Genomic DNA, 22,803 nt, shown 5'->3' on the forward strand with positions numbered 1-22,803 from the left:
GTTTATTCATTGACTTTAATCAATGCTTTTGGTTTCATATTTTGGTCTGAATTATTTTTTTGGTTCATAAAATTGTTCCAAGTCCAGAAAAATTCAGAAAAAAATCTTTGAAATGATTTGTTTTCCTCTTAACAAAAACATTAATTGGGAAGTAGTACAATGTAATGGAAAGAGCTTGGATTTTGGAGTCAATTAGACATTGGAAGCCTGGCTCCACTACTTACCTTTGTGTGCTCATTGTAATTCTGTTTCTTATCTGTAAAAATTGTCATAATAAAAGTACCTAATATAGTGTCTGGAACATAATAGATAGTAAGTACTCTGCACATACCCTAACATTGAAAGTATGTGCTAAATATATACTATTTCATGTAGATTTCCCTTTTGCATTTTTATACAGGTCTCTTTTTAGAACTGTATATTGTATTTTGTTTTAAAAAATTTTATATTTTAATGTTTGGGAATTAATTTTGTATCTTTTATATTTGGGAGTTATTCTACTCTCAGGACAATAAAGAAGCCTGTGGCTCTTCTGAAGTCATGTAGAAGTCTATAAAGGTAGTGAAGCTTTTTCTTGTACAAAGATAACTAATTGCTGTGCCTTCATCAGGGTGAGGTACCCATTTGCCCAGAGGAAAAGCCCAAAGGTATTTTAGTAGTTGTGTGTGTGTGTGTGTGTGTGTGTGTGTGCATACATACACATACACATACGTGAGTTTGGATCACAGTACATTCTTCATGGGAAACATCTCAGGTTTGAGTCCATTCTCACCCTCTGTGCTGGTACAAGCAGGCTTCAGTACTTCAGTTACTTGGGTTGATGACAGTCACAGAGCACCTTTGTATCCAGCTGTGGCAGCTGAAATATGATTGTTCACGGTTGCTGATGTTCTATTCATGGTAAATTGTTGTTTGAGTTTTTGTTTTAAATTATTTTTTTGAGACTTCTAGCCTATGTGTAAAATATATCATACTTGTTAAATTTCCTAGAATGTTTAAAGAGAATACTATTATAATTTATTTCATGTAAAAATTCAGCATTTTCAGATTATACTTTTTGTAATCCTTAGGGGCCCCAGTGAAGAAATCCACATTACATTGGAATATAACTACACTTAGTGTATATTCAGATAGCCTTTATTTCCATATTTAATCAGTAAGAATAATGTCTCCATTGGACCATCTGGATAAATCACTAATATATTTTTTCTAAGGACCTAAAACAAAATTTCGTTGATGACCTGAGAGTCACAAAAAAACTAGTCATGAAGTTAATCAATCACCAGTGAAGTTAATCAGTCAGCAGTGAACACCTTATCTTGTAATTGTGCCGTTGCATAATAAATCAGCTATAGAGAAGAGGGTTTTTGATTCCAGGATAAGTTAGGGTCTGAGTTCTCTGTGTCATATTTTACCCAAATATTTCAATGATGTGTCTTTTTATCATAAACCACAAAAAGTTAACCTTAATGTTTTCTCTAAATTGTTCAACTAAGTTGTAATTTGTTGCTTTTACCTGTCAATTTTTCAGAATTTCCTGTTTAACATGAGTGACTTATTATGAATGTACTTATTTTCAGAATTTTTAATACCAACAATTAGAACTTATAAGTGGATGAATTATGAGGTTCTTATGGAATTTATAAAACAGTCACACTCTTTCAGTCTGATTAAACAGAAGATTTCTGTGAATGTTGTTTCCTTGTTATATCTTATTGGTATTTATGTGTTGCTAATTCTTTGCACAGAGGATAATCCAGTCATGTCTCATGAATGAGTAGATGCCAAAATCATCAATAATGTTTATACTTCAATTGCCCACAAACTCAGCACACAATGTTTTGTGTATATAACTCTATACCTGAATATGTGTTTACAAATGTATAAATGTCCCTAGAAGTGTATAGTATATAGCAAAATGTATATATGCTAAGTACATTAAGTAGAATAGGGGATGAAATTATACATACTACTTATATCTTTTATTTTATTACTCTCTCTTGCTTTGCTGAGTGTGACTGAATTAATACACACTAAGTATAACATATATATAAAATACATATTATTATATATAATATAATATAAATATATATCGTAACTTTAATGCTTAGGTTTTATTACTGTCATCAATGAAGTATAATCAAAATTATGTTGAGAAATATGATTTATAAATCAATGGCTTTCATAAATATATTCATGAAAATATTTTATAAAATGAGGACTACTGTTTTAATTTTTTAATAAAAACAAATGTAAAATTATTTTGGGGGACTTCTGCTTTGAGTCATATCAGAATAACTGGTATAAAGCTAGCTCTCCAGCTGGTACTGGACTAGCTGTCCACTGTAATGAACTACAAAACTGGACAGAATTTTTGGTGGTGTTTTTTAGAGTAGAACTGGGATGTCTGAGAGGAGGGAAATACACAAAGTGAGCAGCATGATCAGCCCAGATTTCTGTCTGGAGGCACTTTGCAGAAAATAGTATGACAAGGTGGGACCCAAGCAGACCACGGTAGTCTTGACGAGCTGACGAGGCAGAGGTCAGAGTTCAGGGCTGCTGAGAGAGCTAGAATTTGCAGGACAGGGTGCGCAAAAGGAGGGAGGTACATGAAAAGGTACTTGAGAAATATCTGTAGTGGTTCCTTTTAGTCTTTGACCAGATACTAAGTTGTGGAAGTACATGGTAAGAGGACATGAAGCCTGCAAAGAACAGCTCCTGGGCAACTGTGTGCCAAATGGAGATTCCAGAGATTGCAGATGTAGGAGTTCTGACCAGCTACAATGGAGAAAGCTCACTGAATACTCTGAGCACTCAGTTAAGACCCTGGATAAACCCTGCCATAGGAGCTGAGCTATTCTAGTCTTGGAGAAGGAACTATTTTAGACTTGCCCTATAAAAAGCTTAAAGGTAAACTTCGAAAGGCCTCTGCAGCAGCTTGCAGCACAGCTGAAGTGTTAGCTCTTTCTAGGGCAGGAGGGCCACCTCTGCAAGCCCATAGGGCCTGAGGAGGAGCACTACAGAAACAACATTGTCAGGGACATCCTGAGAGCCAGAGAAAAAGAAGTCATTTCATATTGATGAGAGTCAGTTCATCAGAAAGATATAATATGCATGATTCTAATATAAGACTTGAAAATATATGAAGCAAAACCTGATAAAGCAGAAAGGAAAAATAGATACTTCCATAGTTATAATTGGAGATTTTAACATTCCTCTTGTAACAATTATTAGAAAAATAGGCAAAAATTCTCAAGTTGACAGAACAGGACAAATTAATTGTGCATAATTGACATTTCTTGAATTCTGTCAATACTTTGGACTTTTCAAGTGCCTATGGAATGCTCACCAAAATAGGTCGTATGCTGAGCCATAAAACAAATCTCTATAAATTTCAAAGAATTGATATCCGTACAAAGTATCTCTGACCTCAATCAAATTAAATTAAAAATCAATGACAAAAAGCTCTGGAAAATTTCCAAATACCTGGAAATTAAGTAACATATTTCTAAATCACCCATGAATCAAAGAAGGAAATGAGAAAATATTTTGAACTGAATGATTTAAAATGTAACATTAAAATTTGTGGGATTCAGCCAAAGCAGTGCATAAAGTGAAATTGATAGCTTATATTAGAAAAGAAGAAAAATTTAAACCAGTGGTCTAATCTTGTACCTTAGAAGCTCAAAAAAGAACAATTAAATACAAAGAAAGAAAAAGAAGATCAGAAACCAATAAACTAGCAAAGGTATAAACATAAGAAAAATTCAACAAAATCATATATTGGTTGTATAAAAATATAACAAAACTGACAAAATTGATAATAAAATTGTCAAACCCTAGATATACTAATTATCACCAAATGTTGGCAAAGAGGTGAAGTAACCAGGAGTCTCATATATTGCTGTTGGAAGTATAAATTACGACCCAGCAATTCAACTCCTAGGTATGGTTTCTAAGAGAAATGAGGGTACATAACCAAAAATATCTTATATGACTTGTATAAGAATTTTCATAGAAACTTTATTCATAATAGTCCCAAACTGAAAACAACTCAGTTCTTCATCAGCATAATATTGGATAAACACATTGTAGAATATACATACAAACGAATAGTACTCACAGTAAAAAGGAATGAATTACTGATATATACAACAACATGGAAAGATCTAAAAAAAAAATTATGCTGAGTGAAATAAACCAGTTTCTGAAGAGAACATATTCTATGATTCCAAGTATATGAAGATCTAGAATCTCCTGAAATGTTAGAAATGCTCTATATTTTGATAACAATGTGGACTACCTGGGCATGCATGAAAACTCTGAACTGTAATACTTAAGATCTATATATTTCACTCCATGTAAATCACACTTCATAAAAACTAAAAAATATTTTGAAAGCATTTTCAAATAAAACAGATTCTTAAAATTTATATCATATGTTGAGATGAATTGAGATATCAAAATATTTTATACTTAATTTTCTTAATATGAGGTTATTCATACTTATTTTCAAGACCATCCTTAATTTTGATGTGAATGACACCCTTTCTGTTTAATCATCTATTGTTTGTAGCCCTTGTCTTTTTGAAAATTGTTTCTGGATTAAAGAAACTGCAATTTTGTTTTCTGTCAATGAATAGCAGCAACTTCTGGGTGCATACTTGAATACAGCAAAAGTAAACAGAAAACTAGCTAACTCAAGAGAAATGCGACTTTCCCATCTCCACCTAGGTTGCAGGGAAGTTGCATGCCAAATAATACTTTTTGCACTTCTTGGCTCTGTTGTGTTGACCTTTATATGGTTAATTCATTTCTTATTCCAATGCAAAAAAATAGAAAAAAAGATTTAGGTGTTAGATGGAAATCACTGATTTAACTCAATTACCCTTTAAGACGCCCTTTATTTTTCATAGGTTGAAGTTACATTACTCATCTTATGAACCAACTATAAGAGTATTATATGAGAAGCACCATGCTTTACTGAAGCAGAAAATGCTGACCTCTTTGGAAAGAGACAGAGCAGTGGAACAGGTAAAGAGACCATCCAAGCTACCTGAAAATGATTTTTAACCATTTATTTTTTATAACATTATTAGAAATACTGGTTTTGTTTCTGAGTTAAATTTTAAAAGATTTCCCCCAATTGTCATGCTGTAAAAAAGATTAATTTGGAAACATCCAGGAAAAGTATTTTATCCATTTTAAAACTACAAAGATTATTATTGAATTAAAATTATTTAATTAAAATATAACTTTTTAGGAGATTATTAAAATATAGTTACAGAGAAGAACTCAGCCATTAAAACATAACAACGTTTAAACTGGGTTTTAAATGCCAGCTTTGACAGCTGTAAACCTGGACCTTACCTAAACACTTTAAACTCAGATTTCTCATACATAAAGTATAGCCACAATGACCTATCTTTTAATATTGTTGTGAAACTTAGATGGGATAATGAATAGAAAGTCCATGCAATTCACCCCCAAATGAATATTTGAAACACCTAGTTACTGACCCAATTTTCAGTCATTTTTGCTGTTGACACCCTTTTTCATTCTTCTTGCAGGGTTTTTGTATAGGCCTAGGCCTAGGGTAGTGGTGAGGAATCTCTAGTATAGAATTCAAGAAAAATGAAACAAAATGTTTCTTGGCCACATTAAAAATATGTAACACTTTATTAGAAAATATAAAACTGCTACTATGCTTAACATTCTTTTATTGTTTTCTGGAGATTTTAATTTTTGATCAAACTTTCAGAAGCTACAGAAGCTTGCACGATGGTTACAAAAGTTTGAATGATTTTATTAAGACTACTTAAATCAACTGTATATTGTCTTTTCTTGAGTGTAATCTTCAGCTACTAAAATGAAAACATCACTTGTCTCCTTGTTTCTTTGTGCTTGAAATTTAATTGTGTATTCTTGAATGTATGAATTGCATTAATGGTAATATTGCATAAAAATAGTTTAATAATAGTTTACATTTTTATGGTACTGTATTGTCAAGCCTTCAGAATTTCATCTCTTTGCTCTTTTTCATCTAACCTGTCCCCACAGCCTCCCAACAAGAGACACAATTCTACAACCTGGAACACTGTGAGCTAGATTCAGGTTGCTCCTGCTTCTTTTCCTGCCACAAACCAACTTAGACTTTTGCTCCTCATCTTACTCTCCTTTTCCCCCTGTTCTCATGCTCATCTCCCTATTACTCTTCTCTCAGGAGTAATCCATCAGTCCCCTGGCCATACATTCCCAAGTGACCACGTATACTTTGGCATCTCTGACAGACCACTCAGACTAAGTTTCAATATTCAGGGATATCAGGGCCTTCCAGGCATCCATGATGGCAAGTGCCTACACTCCCCTCCAGATTGTTGATTTCTGCATCTGCCATCTATCTATCACTGGACTGGATCTTCCAGTCAATATCACTGTGATTAGGGCTAAGTTATCTTCCTAGAATGGCCATCAGTTCCCCTATCTCTAACATGAGGTTAGATCAAAGGCCATATTAAGGACATATTTAGGCCACATACAGTCTTTGGGTTTCAGATGGCTCATCACTGGTTTAGTTACAAGAGCTAAGGATTAGGAGTGATAGGAGTCAGTCCCAGCTGTGCTGCAAAGTAGCCATGTGAACATTCAGGTAACTTTACATATATGTCTCTTTTCTCATTCATTAAACAAAGATAAAATTACTTGCCTTATGATTGATATGTATCTAAAATGAAAACATGTTTAAAAATGAAAATCATTCTCTCTATGAGGAAGGGTTGAATTTTACACACTACCATTCAGATGTGTAAAGAACTGTGTCTTCATTATCTACAACTTATTTTGTCTTTGAACCCCTACTCCTGCTGAAGGCAAAATAAAACATAACCTGCTATTAAAGACTATCCAGATCTTTCTGGGTTAAAACAGTCTCTTTGAGTTTAACACAGGGTGTTTGAATGTTATATTAACTGATTGTTTAGGTAAAACATATCTGTCAGTGTTAATTTTCTGTCTTCAGATAGCATCCTTTTCTTCTCACTCTTCCCAGATGGCTCCTAGTACAAGAGACCCCTATGTGTCCACTGGCCCGAAGTCTACATGCTATCCTTTCAGCCTTCACTTTCTAGTGTAGTGTGACTGGTTTGGTTATATTCCTGGTGTTTAGGTACATGGTTCTGGGTGGTTCTTTTGAGTGTGAACCTAATATACCTTGCTTATTCCATGGCCTCTGCTACACCATCTGTGAGATCCTTAACATCTGGACCTCATTGTCCTGACTCTCATTCATTGTCATTTCCTTATCATTTCCTTAAAAACCTTATCTTAATGACCATTTAAAGGCTTTTTATTTATTTATTTTTGGCTGTGTTGGGTCTTCGTTTCTGTGCGAGGGCTCTCTCCAGTTGCGGCAAGCGGGGTCCACTCTTCATTGCGGTGCGCGGGCCTCTCACTGTTGCGGCCTCTCTTGTTGCGGAGCACAGGCTCCAGACGCGCAGGCTCAGTAGTTGTGGCTCACGGGCCCAGTTGCTCTGCGGCATGTGGGATCTTCCCAGACCAGGGCTCGAACCCGTGTCCCCTGCATCAGCAGGCAGATTCTCAACCACTGCGCCACCAGGGAAGCCCTTAATGACCATTTAGCTTACTGTGTTTCTCTAAACATATAGACTTCTCAAATACTTTGCATGAAGAAGGGTTAGATTTTAGAATTTTTAATGCTATTTAGTTTGTATATAAGAGTGAAAGTATACTGTGAGATGACAAAAATCTAATAAGTATGTGTTTTCAAATTCTTTTGATAGATAATAAACAATGTAACTTTTATTTATTTTTAAAAAATATTTATTTAATTTATTTATTTAATTTATTTTTGGCTGTGTCAGGTCTTAGTTGAGACACGCAGGATCTTTGTTGCAGCCCGCGGGATCTTTCGTTGCGGCGCACAGGCTCTTCGATGCGGCACGTGGGCTTCTCTCTAGTTGTGGCGCCTGGGCTCCAGAGTGCGTGGGCTCTCTGGTTGTGGCACGTGGGCTTAGTTGCCCCGAGGCATGTGGTATCTTAGTTCCCCGACCGGGGATCAAACCTGAGTCCCATGTATTGGAAGGTGGATTCTTTACCACTGGGCCACCAGGGAAGACCCGAACTTTTAAATTTATTTAAGTCTTATGGAAACATCTATAATTTAATTAGTTTCAGCTTTACAAAATTACCGAAAATGTCCAAAATTCTGAATTAGAGCCCCATGTTTCAAAAAAGATAAAATATAATTTATTTGTTCGTATATATATGTATAATAGATTACATTTTATCGTTTTTGGATCATGGGACTCAATTTAGGATAAATTCTAAAAGATACATACATATATATGTATGTATTTCTAGGTCTGTCTGCTGAGAGGTTCTAGAAGTAATGACACTGTGGTAGCAACAAGTATACCCAGTGCCCAATATCAATTTCTAATACTATTCTCCAATAAGAGGAAGTAGTTAGTGCTCCTTGGAGAAGTGGCTGATTGTAGTCTGGGCAAGGAAAATACAAGATGAGCCCGGGTGAGCATTTGGGGCATCGTGTTGTGCTAGAAAGTACGAAATGTTCATAAGGTAAAAAAGAAAACAAGGAAGGAAGCAAGGAAAGAAGGAAGGAAGGAAGGAAAGGAGGAAGGAAATACCCAATACGATAATGGAGTATGTCAAAGGACAAAGGAACTATTGTAGGCAACTATAGATGGACCACCAACCAAATTTGGTTTGGATGTTGAGCCTGATGATGTACCATGGTAATGCATGGCATTAACAGGGGAAACAAGGTATACAGGAATTCTCTGCACCATATTTGCAACTTTTATGTAAATTTTACACTATACTAAATAAGAAATTCATTAAAAAATTTTATAATCCATTTGGCATATAATCCATTTGGCATCCAAGAATAGATATAAAATTTTCACTTTTTTTTCCCACCCAAGCATTTCATGAGCACTAATCCATAGATTACAAATTATTATCTGCTATTTTCCATTAATAAAGAAATGTTGCTACTCAATGATAGTAGAAAAATGTGTGTATCTGTATATAATTAAATAGATGATATTTTGTGTTGGTATAATCATATAAGGGATGAGATAGCTTTTTAAGGTTGAATTTTTAATTTAAGTCTGTTGTTCAGGAAATATCAGTAAATAGTATGCCAACAAACTAACAAATTGAATAAAACAAGGAGTAAGTTTGTGGGTGGAAAATGAGTTAAGAGTTTTAGGATAACAACAGTCTCTTCATATTTTACTTCCCAAGTAATACTTACCTCATCTTTTATGGACATAAAGATGAATTAGGCTGTTGTGAAGCAATTTCAACAGAGGAGAAAACTCTCTCAGGGTAGACACCTGAGTAATTATCATTAAAAGTGTGCAACGAGTATTGTTGTCTCAGGAAACTATGCTGTGAAATAAATGTTTCAGACGTTTACCCATAATAGATACTTAATACTTGCCGTGGAATTGAATTTAAACTTAAAATTATGTTTTCTTTTGTTGCAATTAATGTTTAAATTTTTAAAATACATAGGAATTAATCCAAGAGAAATGAATGTTTTCTATATTTTGTAATCAGTATTTAAACATTGCATTTTTAACCCATTTTTTGAGTTATTTAGTATATAACCTCATATCTTTGGATTTTACTTTTTAGATTTCTGGACTTCAAGAAACACTGAAGCATATGGAAATAGGGCATAGTTTCCGTGCTCCTGAAATTAGAGGTAAAAGTGAAATATAATAAAACTAATTTATTATTGGTTGGTGATTTTTCAATCTTATCAGAACTCAAAATGCTGATAGGGTGACTTCTCAACCCTATATTTGAGGTAACTATTTTTAGGCATTGGAAAACATCACAAGTCACAGAAGACAAATGATAGAAGGAAAATTTGTAAGTTGAGCTTCACCATCATCATGACTTTTGTCTGGGAAGATTCCCAAACCAAACTCTATGGCGATGGAGGTCAAGAAGAGCATGGCAGTCCTGTTTGAACTGAAGAGGCAGACTATAGTTCATAAGTTGTTGAAGCATCTAGAATCTGTAGGACAGGGCACCAGATAAGAGGGTGCTGCAATGAACAATGGCCCAGCTTGTGAGAGAGTGTACTATGAGTCCTTAGTTGATGGCTGGGCTACACATGCAAGACTACTTGAGACTTGCCAGAGAGAAAAGACTCTTTAAGATTAAGAGGGGACCAGTGATGCTATATTTCTGTTTTGTGGCAGTACCATACTGTTTTGATTACTGTAGCTTTGTAGTATAGTCTGAAGTCAGGGAGCCTGATTCCTCCAGCTCCATATTTCTTTCTCAAGATTCTTTTGGCTATTCTAGAGATTGTCATACTGAGTGAAGTAAGTCAGACAGAGAAAGACAAATATATGCTATCACTTATATGTGGAATCTAAAAAAAGGGTACAAATGAATTTATCTACAAAACACAAATAGAATTACAGATGTAGAAAACAAACTTATGGTTACCAGGGGGTATGAGGGGGATGGTAAATTGGGAGATTGAGATTGACATATACACACTACTATATATAAAATAACTAATAAGGACTTACTGTATGACACAGGGAACTCTACTCAGTACTCTGTAATGGCCTATATGGGAAAAGAATCTAAAAATGAGTGGATATATGTATATATATAACTGATTCACTTTGCTGTACACCTGAAACTAACACAACATTGTAAATCAACTATACTCCAATAAAAATTAAAACCAGTAAAAAAAAAAAAAAAAAAAAGAGGGGACAAAGGATTCTAGTTGTCAAGCAGTGATGAGATATATTGGCATTCTGGCCAGGCCTGGATGGAAAGACCTCTTCAACACCTTGGTGACACCATATTAACATTAACCATCCTGTACCCACCCTATAAAACCAAAAAGAAAGCTTACACAGGATTCCTAGGGGAAACAGAGTTTAGAGTTTGAATTTTGCCAAGTTAGCGAACCTTGGGGAATATTTAGGGCTTTCCATGGATCCACTCGAACAGAGCATAAAATTAAGCCTGGAATTCAAGGTGATCATCAAAAAATTAAACTGCTTACTAGAACAGAAATCAGTACCTTTCAGAGGAAGATAATTGTCCAGAGTCTTTAATAATCTACCTTCATACTGCTCAGTGTATAATTAAATTTTTCTAGTTATGTTATAGAAATTGGAAAATGTGATCCACAATCAAGACAAAAACAATAAATGGAAACCTATATTCGGATGGCCCAGGTGTTGGATTTAGCAGATAAAAATGCTAAAGCAACTATTTTTTAATATGATCAAGGACTTAAAGGAAAATATTACATTATAAATGAAGTGGTAGAGAATCTTGGCAGATAAATGGAAACTCAAAAAAAAAGGAAATAGAAATCTCTTACTGAAAAATATAGTAACTAAAATCAAAATTTTATACTTCACAATAGATTGGAGATGATGGAAGTGTCAGTGAATTTTAAGAGCCATCAATAAAAATCATCTATTCTAAAGAAGAGAGAGAAAAAAAAGGAAGGAAAATTTGCCTGTTTAACATACAAGTAATTGGAGTCCCAAGGGAAAAAAAATGAGAATGGGGCATAAAAATATTTAAAAGATGACCTAAAATTTTCCAAACTTGATGTAAAGCATATACTCATAGATCGAAAAAAAGCAGCTAACTATAAACACAAAGAAATCATGCCTGGATGCATCATACTCAAAATTTATGTGAGAAAATCTTGAAATCAGCAAGAGAGAAAAAACATGTTACCTACAGGGAAACAATAATACAAATAAAGGCTTATTTCTCATCAGAAATATTGGAGGCTAGAAACAATGAAATGACATCTTTAAAATGTAGAAAAATTTAATTCAGAATTCTATATTCAATAAAAATATCCTTCAGAAATTAGAGTGAAATATAAACATTTCAATACAAATGAAGTTGAGAGATTTTGTTGCAAGCCATTCTAAAGTACAGGAAATACTAAACTATTTTCTTGGGGCCAAAAGAAAAGTAAGCCAGAAGAAACTTAGATCTGCAGAACTGAATACTGTACAGAGATTTAGAAATGTTAGATTCTGGTTAATGTAAACGTTAAGATTTCCTCTTCTTAATTTTCTTAAAAGGAAAGTGACTGATAAAAACTAAAATTATAGCCTTGTAAAATAATGCTATATAAGGTATGTAAGGTATGTAAAGGATAAGAAAATAATAATTTGGGGGGTAGTGCAAATGTTCTATATCTTGATTTGAAGATATAAGTGGTTGGTTATATGCCTACTTATCTTTGTCAAAACTTACCCAACTCTACACTTAAAATGTATGCATTTTATTTTATGTAAATTATACCTCAATAATGTTGACTTAGAAAAGAATGATGGGAAGCTCTAAAATATAGAAAGACTGCAAAATGGTGAATTTTTAATAAAAATAACATTCTGGTATTTCCAGATGACTGTTCATTGTGTTCTCTGATTGATTAAGGCTTAAAAGAAATGTGTAGCATTCTCATATTCAAAAACTTTTTCTCAGCCTTGATTCAGTAGTTCCTTTCCTAATATTTTATATTAAAGAAATATCAGTTATGCTCAGTGATGCCTAGAGAGTCTATGCACAAGGATATTTATTGCACTCATATTTATAGTAACAAAACTATACAAGCAGTCTTAATCTTTAATCACAAGTGAATGTTTCAATATAGTTGATCATACAATACGAGAAAGTCTTTAAAAATCACACATAAAAAAATGTTCATATTAAAATATTAATGTTCAGAAATAAAAACATGTAGTATAAGATCATGTCTGTTAAATATGTGAAACACCAAAATGTTTACGTAAGTTTGTGTAATGTGATTATTTCTTCATTTTTTCCTTACTGCATTTTTTCAAAGAATATGTATTTCTGTTTACATCAAAAATTATTTTTTTCATATATATATAACTTTTAAGAAGAATACAATCAGATATAAATATGATGATGTGAAACTACCATAATTTCAGGAATTCTAACTCTCAGAATGAATAAAGATTGTGAAAAACTATAAATATAAGACGGCATAAAGGTTGAACTGTGCATTGAATTGATGCTTGCATCAGTTAATCTCTAAATGTTACGTTCTACTTATAAGAGTTTATGATTTTATTTATTTATCCTTGACATCTCTATTAAAATAAAATAATGGTTTATAGATAACTCCTTATGAAATTATCTCCTGGTATTTAATCTAATTTATAAATGAATATATTACATGTTTTTCTAGACTGACATTTATAAGTTACTTTGAAGATCAAGTTTGTAATTACATTTTTATCTGTGATGTTTTGAAGTGACTTTTGATCAAAAGAAATAAATTCAAGCCCAACATGAAGAAAACATGTTTTCTTTTTTTTTTTTTAGTTGCATGGTCTCAATTACCTGAATAAAAGTTATTCCTTAAATTCTGTACTGAATAATTTTGTGCTCCTTATAAACATGCCTTCTAGTTTTAAAGGACTTGCAGTTCCTAAGTTCCTTGTGGCATGCCAGCATTTGGCTGTGTGATCTCAGACTCTGTTATTACTCAGATTGGCTGATCAACTAGAACCTTACTTAGTCAACTTTGAAAAGAAGTTGGTTTATTGGTTAACTGGTGGTTCTTCGTAAATCCTGCTGTCCTTCACAATTATTTTAATATATTTAACTCTTTCCCTTTTCATTTTCTCATTTTGGCTTAATTTTTAAAATATTTTATCTGTCTGTCATTTGTCTACCTATTTTTTGTTCATTTTGAACAGAAGTTGGTATGGCAGTAGAAATTCTTCAGATTAAATGTAATTCGCCCTGTAGTTAGGAAACAATGACTTGATTGTCATTTACTATGAACTTTGGGAAAAAGACTAATTAATTGTTATTTAATCTGAATTTAAGGAATAAGATAAAACTTGGACTCACTTGGAGTAGTTATCAAAGAATTTTAAATGTACCATATTTTTTGACTATCAAAGTGATGCGCTTATTATAGAAAAATTTTAAATGATAAAATGTTTTAAAAATTATCCATAATTGCTACCACCTAGAGAGAATATTAATACTTTAGTAGTCAAATTTCTTACCTGAAAAGGGTTTATAATTTATAATTCTATATTTACTCTTGTCTGGTATGTAGAATAATAGAAAAATTCCTAGGAGAAACTATGAAATAGTGAATTATTATCAGCTAGATATTTGAAGTGATAGTTTTGTTACATTTTTCTTTGTTGTAATGGAAAGTAATATGTATCAAATATTTACAAGAAACTACACAGAAAGCACTTTAGTATTATATATTATGAGATAAAACTTTTTTTGTGCAAATTATATAAGCTCAAAAAGTTTATCAGTATGCTGGTTTTTATTATGTTTGTGTTAGCTGATATTTGATTTCATATGAGGTTGCAATTTGAATACAATGATACCTATTTCCAAAGTAGGTTATAAAAATACATATAATTGTATTTTATGATATCTTGTAATTTATGATAGGAAACTATGAATTCAGGAAGAACTTCTAGAAATTGGAAATGTTTTATGAAGTGAAAAACTGTGAAAGCTGACTTCAGCATCACAAACAGATGTCGTATATAGTAGAGCAAAGGTTTTAGTTTAATTAATTGCTTTTTAAATTGGGTACTTTTTGTTGCTCAGAATTTCACTACAAGATGTCAATTTCTTATGACTATATGTAGTATATGGTCTAGTTTAGAAAGATATATTATCATTTCAAATATAACCTCTTTCCCTTTATCTCTGTTACCTTTTTTTGAATTCCAATTAGATGTGTACTTGATCTCATTTCAGCTTCCTAATCTCTTAGATATTTTCTGTTTATCTCCCTGGGATAAACTATGGATAACTTCTTCAAAACATTTTTTTCAGTTAAATAATTCTTTTTTCAGGTGTGTTTAATCTATAATGGAGTTAGGGACTGGCACAATATAGGTACTTACGTATATGTTAAATGAATATATTCATGCGTATCTGACATTTAACCAGGGGCCTGAACATGTTCAGTTAACATTGATTGAATGTGTGCATACATGAAGAAATGGTTGAATGGGTGAAATTTAGCACTGGGAGTACAATAACTATAATTTCTATAAGTGAAAATTTGTTTATTTGATGTTTACTAAGGGATTGTACCTTCCTTGAGATAATGATTGTGCCCAAGTAAAATTTGGGAAACTGCATAGTAGCAGTCAGTACTATAGGCCTTTTCATTAACAAGCATTAGATGATAAGCATGAGGATCCTGTGATGGAGAAATGGACTTTGCCAGGGTGTTACTAAACATTAAGAAGCACTATGTGGAATGTGAAAATTATATGCACTTTTATGAATGTGACAAGGACCCAATGTTTGAGTCTCTCATTTGTTCTACAAATCTTTGTATAAAGTGATATTTATCTGATAGAGAGGGAATCATGTTTATTATTGGTACATTGAGAAATAATTAAGTGTTACTTTTCTTTCAATTACACATACACTATGCAATGTGTATTCTCATGTTTTGGTTGCAAATGTCGATTTTTTTCCTAAAATATTTTTATAAAGTGTAAATTCTTGTAATTTCATTTTGATTGTGGAACAACTACATATCCTCATATATAAACCAAGCCCTTTTTGATTTTTTACTTTCATTTATCCTTACCATTTTGTTTGTTTGTTTCTTGCTTTTTATTTTATTTCTTTCATGAAGTGGTTCTTAGTAATGTTTTGCATGCTATCTGAGGTCTGCTCGTATTCCTAGAATTATCTACTGGAATCCTGGATTTCTCTCCTTACTGCTTTCTCCTTTCTTCCCTGTAGATATTACTATACAAATTCTCCTTATATGTAAAGGGGAACAAAAGGTAGTGACCTTCACAGGGTTAATGACAGGATTTCATGAAATAATACGTGTAAATTGTTTAGACCAGTACCTGTTAGATAGTAAAACATCAATGAGGCATAAATGCTAGCGATTATTATTTTAAATTATTGTCATTATCAGGCTTTCACTCTTGGCTGTTGAAGAGGAAAATACAATAAAAGAGAATTCGAAGTGAAAATTTTTCTCTAATCTCCATGAGCTGTAATTGTTGCCTTTTCTCCGCACTTTGACTTCCAGATGCTGTGGGGCTCTAACTTGTGGCACAGCAGAGCGAGGACATGCAGTCTGGATACCCTAGTGTTAGAAGTTTTTAAAGTACTTTCATGTAGTACTAACTTATGCAGCATTCGGCTTTTATGTCATTGTGGGGATTATTTTGATGGTTTTCTTCCTTGAAACTGGTACTGAATAGGAAAAATTAGATCAGGAAAGAAACTAAATGTTAGCATATGCTTCCTTACTTTATAACATCAGGATTCTTTGAGAGCCTTGACAATGAAATCATCCACATATTTTTGGTGTTCATCATCTTTTCTCTATTATAAATTAATGTTATAAATTAGAACATTTAGTCACTTAATTATGAGTTAATGATTATAACCATATTAGTTATTTGAAATCAGCTGGCTGTTTAGAAATACAGGGGGAAATTATGTATACCTGAACATGTATATGTATATGGAAAAATGTGAAAAAGAAACAGACTTTTCCTGTCACTTTTCTTTTTCCCTCAGATGATTCCTGTAGGACTGCTCTTTATGTCCAGGAGAGTGTGGGGACCAATGTTACAACTATATTGGAATGTTACCCTGTGTTTTCTTTTCTTTTTTTCTCAACATTGTGAAGCATAGAGAATATTTTATTAATACAATATTCATTTAAAAATCTCTTGTTTAGGGCTTCCCTGGTGGCGCAGTGGTTGACAGTCTGCCTGCCAGTGCAGGGGACACGGGTTCGAGCCCTGGTCTGGGAAGATCCCACGTGCCGCGGAGTGACTGGGCCCGTGAGCCACAATTGCTGAGCCTGCGCGTCTGGAGCCTGTGCTCCGCGGCAGGAGAGGCCGCGATAATGAGAGGCCAGCGCACCGCGATGAAGAGTGGCCCCCGCTTGCCACAACTAGGGAAAGCCCTCGCACAGAAACGAAGACCCAACACAGCCATAAATAAATAAATAAATAAATAAATAAATAAAATAAATCCAAAGTTTAAAAGAAAAAATTCTCTTGTTTATTATCCAGTTCCACTTGGGAAATTTTGTCATTGCTTACCATTCTCTCCTTTGACCCCCTTCAACTTTTGTTTATAAACACATGAAACCTCATGATAACAGGAATTTAGATATAATGTAACTGGAGATCGGCTCACATGCTCTTCAACTGGCTCGCAATGCTGTTTCACTAACCTTGCAGCAATGCCACCCTGCATTTCTGGGAAATGAATTTGAGACTTCATTTAAAACATTTTAGTATGGTTTTAATATTATTAGTTTAATACTTCAAAAAATACGTGTATAATGAATTTGGCTTTCTTTTATTTTTTTTGGTTATAATATTTCTTAAAAACAGTATAAACATTAAGAGTAAATTGTATTATCTTATAGTTGTTCCGAATTGTGAAAAGGAAAATGCACCAGAAGGTCCTACTCAGAAAGGTCTTCGTGAAGCCAGAGAACAAAGCAAACGTAAAACAAAGATGAAAGTTAATACAAAGGTATGATATTTTTGTTTCCGTTAATTCATACTTAACTCTCAGATATTCAGATTCACGGACTTATATTGTGTCATTATTTTATTGGAAAAGGAATTTAGAAGTTATGTATTCCAAACCACTTGGTCTATAGATAGAAAATGGAGGTTCTTAAATGTTACTAGTAACTAGTTAATTGAGGGACACACATTTATTAGTGGCAGAGACAGCTCAGTGAATCACTCTGCCACTTACTCAAACTTAATCATGGCCATTTCTGCTCACCTGCTCACTCTTCTGCTTAAAATTACCTTTGTCCAAAAGAAATAACTATCAGATCATCCCTTATTTATTTTCTCATACTATAACTTCGAACTTTCATTTGTCTTTTCAAAAAGAAGAATGGAAAGAATTATACCCCATTTAAGAATCTCTTTATATCTGAGTGCCTTTGCTGTGCAGTCAGGATGAGAGTTAAAATCTTCAGTGATTACAGAAAAATGGTATTAAAAATGTCTGGTCAAAGAGATCAAAAATGAGGAAGAAAGAAGATTACACAAAACCTATGAAGGGTTTAGTTTCTTGTCATGAAAATTGCATAAAAGTTTAGCTGAGGTAATGAATGTTTTTATAAAGTAGTTGTTACCTTTGAGTTCTAAAATATCTGATATTCATTTAAAAATGAAAGCATTTACAAATATAATAACTTTTTTAGTGTAGTAATGCTATAAGAACAACAGATTTTTATGAATTCAAATAATCATTTACTTAGCTAATATCTATAACATTTTTCTTCCTCAAAGGTATGCATTGGAATCTAGTATCATATATAATATTTGAATAAAATACAGACTAAATGCTTTTAGTTTATACTAAGGCTTTGATAATCACTTTCTGGTGATATTTAGACTAGTATTTTACTGTTCCTCTATCATCAATACTAATTTTTTAGGTTTACGGTATTTGAGGGAAATCCCCTCTTTTAGTCAGCCTGCCTCAGGTTCCCCATGTCTCCAAGGTCCCATCAGGACAGACCCTCTTTTGTCACCATAAAGCTTTCCCACTTCTCCGCCTGCCTGTAATTTGAGTCTCTGCCTAATGCAGTCAGTGGCGGTAGATGACTCCATTGCTGTCACTAAGTAGTGCTTGTTCTAGTTTGGATAATCTTTATTTATCTCCACAGAGGTTAGTAAGTCAGGGAACAAATAAAAGACTCACAATAATAAAAAAATTCAGAGTTAAGGATTTTGGGTGTGATAGTGGTGGTTGTCATCAGAAACATTTTCATCTTCTGACATGGCATAGGCATTCTTTTTCAGGTAGTAAGTCATACTTAGAAATGACTGTTTCAGGTCAGTAGTTAAATATATTCAGCTCTGTGTCATAATCAAAATTCCAAACTTGCATGAGTTTCTTCTGCATTTAAGGATGTGTGAAGGGTGACTGTGGGCTGTCTGTAAGTGGGTGACAGGGTCAGCTGCCAGGGACATTGGAACAGAGCAGGCAGGAAGGCTCGGCAGGCCATAGCCCCAACAGTGGCCAAATAAATAGAGAAATTTTGGAACTTTGGGGTTAAAACACATTAGTATATTTGACAGAGGCTGCCTTTCCTACACCCCACCCTCACATCCTACCATTCTCTCCTATGGTATGGTGCCAGGTCTCATGTGTGTCGGGGGCAGGGGTGCTCTAATGTCATTCCAAGCTTTGCTCTTGTCTTCAATCCCAACATGTAAGTGTGTATCTCTCAAGATAGTTTGCCTCCTTTCATTAGGGATCAATTCTTGGGTTTTAGTCTACATGTAAAAGTTTTTATCGTGTATCCTCTGTATAAAAGTGAAGAAAAAATAGGGTAAGAGGAATGTTTTATTCACTTTTGCAATTTTAAAAGCAGTTATTTAATGAATTTTTCTGATGTTTTGCCTTTTCATTCAGGCAAAGTCAGGAAATCATTTAGGGTTTAAGTCAGAAAAAGAACTAGTTTAGATCGTTTGAACAAAATAACTTTAATACATGGAATTGATTACATAGGTGACAGAAGAGCTAAGATGTCATCTAGGGGGCAGGCAGACAACTCAGAGATTGTCAATGGCAAGACACTTTTTTTTGTGTTGGAGGCACAGTGGGAGAGCATTGTTACCAGCCTCGAGGAACTGGGTCCCTCAGGTAGGAGGACTGTGGAGGAAGAGGCTGTCTTGTAGGAGCTGAAGACACGGGAGGGATGCAGGGCATGGGGAGAGGAACTTCTAACGCACAATGCCAGGGGAGGGATTAGAAAGAACTCATTAATTAATATGTATGTAACAGAAATATTTACAGCTGAATAGTTTATTTCCAGCCATGACATATACTTGATATACTTCTTCCTTCTTTTATTTCTCATTCAGGGTTTGTGTTTTGCTTAGCCAGTGCTCATTGGGGTTCTTTATGTGGTGAGTGGACCCATGTCTTTAATCCTGAAGGGTCTGAGTATTTAGTGGTCCTGCTATCTTGGATTGTTATAGTTTTCCATTGATATTTACTACTTAACATGGATGTACTAAGGGTGTCCCAGATGTTTTTCTGGGTTCAAGAAGGTCCTCTCCAAATCCATCATTTAGCAGCGACCACGTCAAAAAGTGCAAAACTGTCACAAAAGTCTCTGAATCACTAGATGTCAGACTTAGTTTTAATCTGATGGTGCCTTCCCTCTTGCCACAATAGACGCATCCTTCTCTTTCGAACTAAGCCATTGAATAGCAGAGCCTAAGCTTGCTGGCACAGTAGGCAAACTCTTTGCAGGCTGGTTATGAGATGTAATAATTAGAGGGGCTACTTCTGTTGTTGTGAACCCTTGGTTTCCGTGACTGTGAGAACAACACTGGTGGTGTTTCTAAACTAACACTGCAGCTGATTTTTTAATAAGCTATTCTGCTATTCTATCAGGCCATCTGTTTCTGTGGGATGGCCTATCATTAATTCTGTGGGTGTTAGCCCATAACCATATTTCTTTTACTGTAAAATGCATACTTTGGTCATAAGCATGAATTGTATTTCATGACAATGTATAAGGGAATTTCTAAGTATTTGGATTGTGGTGCAGTCAGAGCAGTGAAAGCAAATATCCCATCTGAAATAGTAGTTGCCATTGTAGACCACACCTTATTAATTTTACAATAATCCACAGTCATTTTGTGAGATCCATCAATTTTCTGCAAAGGCCGAACTGGTAATTAATGAGGTTGCGATGGGTATCTATCCTCTATATCTTTGTACTACTTTATTGTGGCACACATATCTATAATTCCCACAGGACTGTGATTTGCTTTTAGTTTACTCTTTTGGTAGGGTTAATTTCTAGGGCTTCTGCTTGATCCGTCCTGCCATAGTAGCACTTACTTCGTAAAACAGTGAGCCAATGAGGAGATTTTACTAATTGACTAGTATGTCTATTCCAGGTGTACAGTCAGAAGCTGAGGAAATAACCAGGGAACGAGTCCACAGACCCACTGGGTTTACTGCGAAACAGACTTGAGCCAAAATACCATTTATCATGAGGCTATCATGACCTCCTAGTCTATTGGATGGTGTTTTTATGTTTCCAGTAAAGGGAATGCACTCAAAGTTAATATCTAATTATCTCTGAAAGGTCTGAAGTAAAAGAATTGCCCTTGTAAATGGCTCCTGTCCCTTCGGGGAAGACTTGGAAGGTGATTTAGAGTCAGGTTTTTGTTTTCCTAAGTGAACCTTGCATGATATGATGAATACATATTTGTCCAGTGAAAACAAATCAGTAACCCCTCCAAAATGAGAGAGGTTCAAAATAATGTCTGCCACCAGGTGGCAGGCTGGCTTCCCATGGTGAGGTGCCATAACAAGGGTTCCACTTTGGCTTCTGCTGTTGGCAAGCTGGACATTTAGCACTGAGTGGTGGCCAATCAGTTTTGCTTAGGGGAAGTCCTTGATACTGAGCCTGTGCATAGTCTTCATACTTGAAGACTTCATAGCTTCTCGGGCCAGAGCAGTAGGGGGTCCTCTTTGGCAGAATTATAATCCAGTGACTGTCCATTGGTAGCAGAGATGGCATATCATGCAAGCCCATCTAGAAACTAGGCTAGATTTTTTTTTTCTTCCTCTGTTACCTGGTCATGGTGAACTCACAAAGCCATAGGTATGGTAGGACATATGGCATTGAAACAAGAGTGGAAATTTGGGATTTTAAGCTGCCTGCTCATGTAATTTACTTGTGCCTTTCTGAAGTGCTCAAGCACAATTTCAATTACAATTATTTCTTTTTAAGATGAACTGGGATTTTTTGCATGTCCAGAATCATGGCTTTGAGGACAGACAGCATTCCTAGTTCATGAAAAGTAACTCAGGTCATAAGTCCTTAGTCTCTACCAGAGCTCAGGAGCATACTGGGATCTGACTCCTTTTAAAGGAGAACTGTTAGGAATAATGATCAACAGAGATGAGCATGGCTTTTCTCTAGAAGTCTAGAGGTCAGTACTGCAGTTCTGCTGGAGCTGTTTATAGTCTTTCTTACAGCATCCTTATTTTCCACAGATAATTTGAGCACCATTGGATCTGCTGGGCTATAAGACCGAAGGGGCAGGTGGGATGTCTTGCATCATACCCTGGACCTGTTGCAAAACTTTTCTTGGCCCAGACATCATTTAAACTATATTCTTTGTTCAAGATGGAGGATACAATAAGCAGCAACTTGCCTTTTGTTTAGAAGCATTATCTCAACATGCTCTAGTCAGAATTTTCTTGGTGTTTATTTCTTCTCTGGCACACATGTGTCTTATTAAGACATCTAGGTTACTTGCCACTTCTTGCTCACCAGACCCATTTAGGGTGATTTCATTTATATAGTGGAAAGTAAAGATGATCAGGATTACTATAATTTGATGGCGAATAGAGGAATTTACATGGCCCTGAGGGAAAGGAGTTACGTTTACTTCTGTCTTTGCCATGTAAAGGTAGGGGATTATATGGGAATATGATGGTAACTGCCACATCGACATCCTTTGGCAAATTTCTGCCAACACTCCCCCTGCCCTGCCTTAGTTTGCAGTATTATTTTTGGTTATATTGATCAGAGAAGGGAGCAGTTTCAGAGCCATTCACTTGGCATTTCCAACTACAGCAACCCTTATTCCATAGGTCAAGACCTAATGATGGAGTTCTGGCAATTACCATGTATGTTCTTGCAAATTACTTATTTGGAGA

At 34.5% G+C, this 22,803-nt stretch overlaps 1 protein-coding gene across 1 annotated transcript in view; it reads left to right on the top strand.

Annotated features, from left to right (window-relative positions):
- The window catches only part of SPAG16 (sperm associated antigen 16), a 922,479-nt gene that overhangs the window by 50,030 nt on the left and 849,646 nt on the right, over window positions 1-22,803 (top strand). Inside the window, exons 7-9 of the mRNA XM_061204724.1 lie at window positions 4,917-5,034; window positions 9,685-9,754; window positions 17,504-17,613. Of these exons, the coding sequence (XP_061060707.1) occupies window positions 4,917-5,034; window positions 9,685-9,754; window positions 17,504-17,613 (298 nt within the window). The remainder of the gene's footprint in view (window positions 1-4,916; window positions 5,035-9,684; window positions 9,755-17,503; window positions 17,614-22,803) is intronic.

This window comes from Eubalaena glacialis, chromosome 1, assembly GCF_028564815.1.
Source record: "Eubalaena glacialis isolate mEubGla1 chromosome 1, mEubGla1.1.hap2.+ XY, whole genome shotgun sequence".
In the NCBI taxonomy this organism is placed as follows: domain Eukaryota; kingdom Metazoa; phylum Chordata; class Mammalia; order Artiodactyla; family Balaenidae; genus Eubalaena; species Eubalaena glacialis.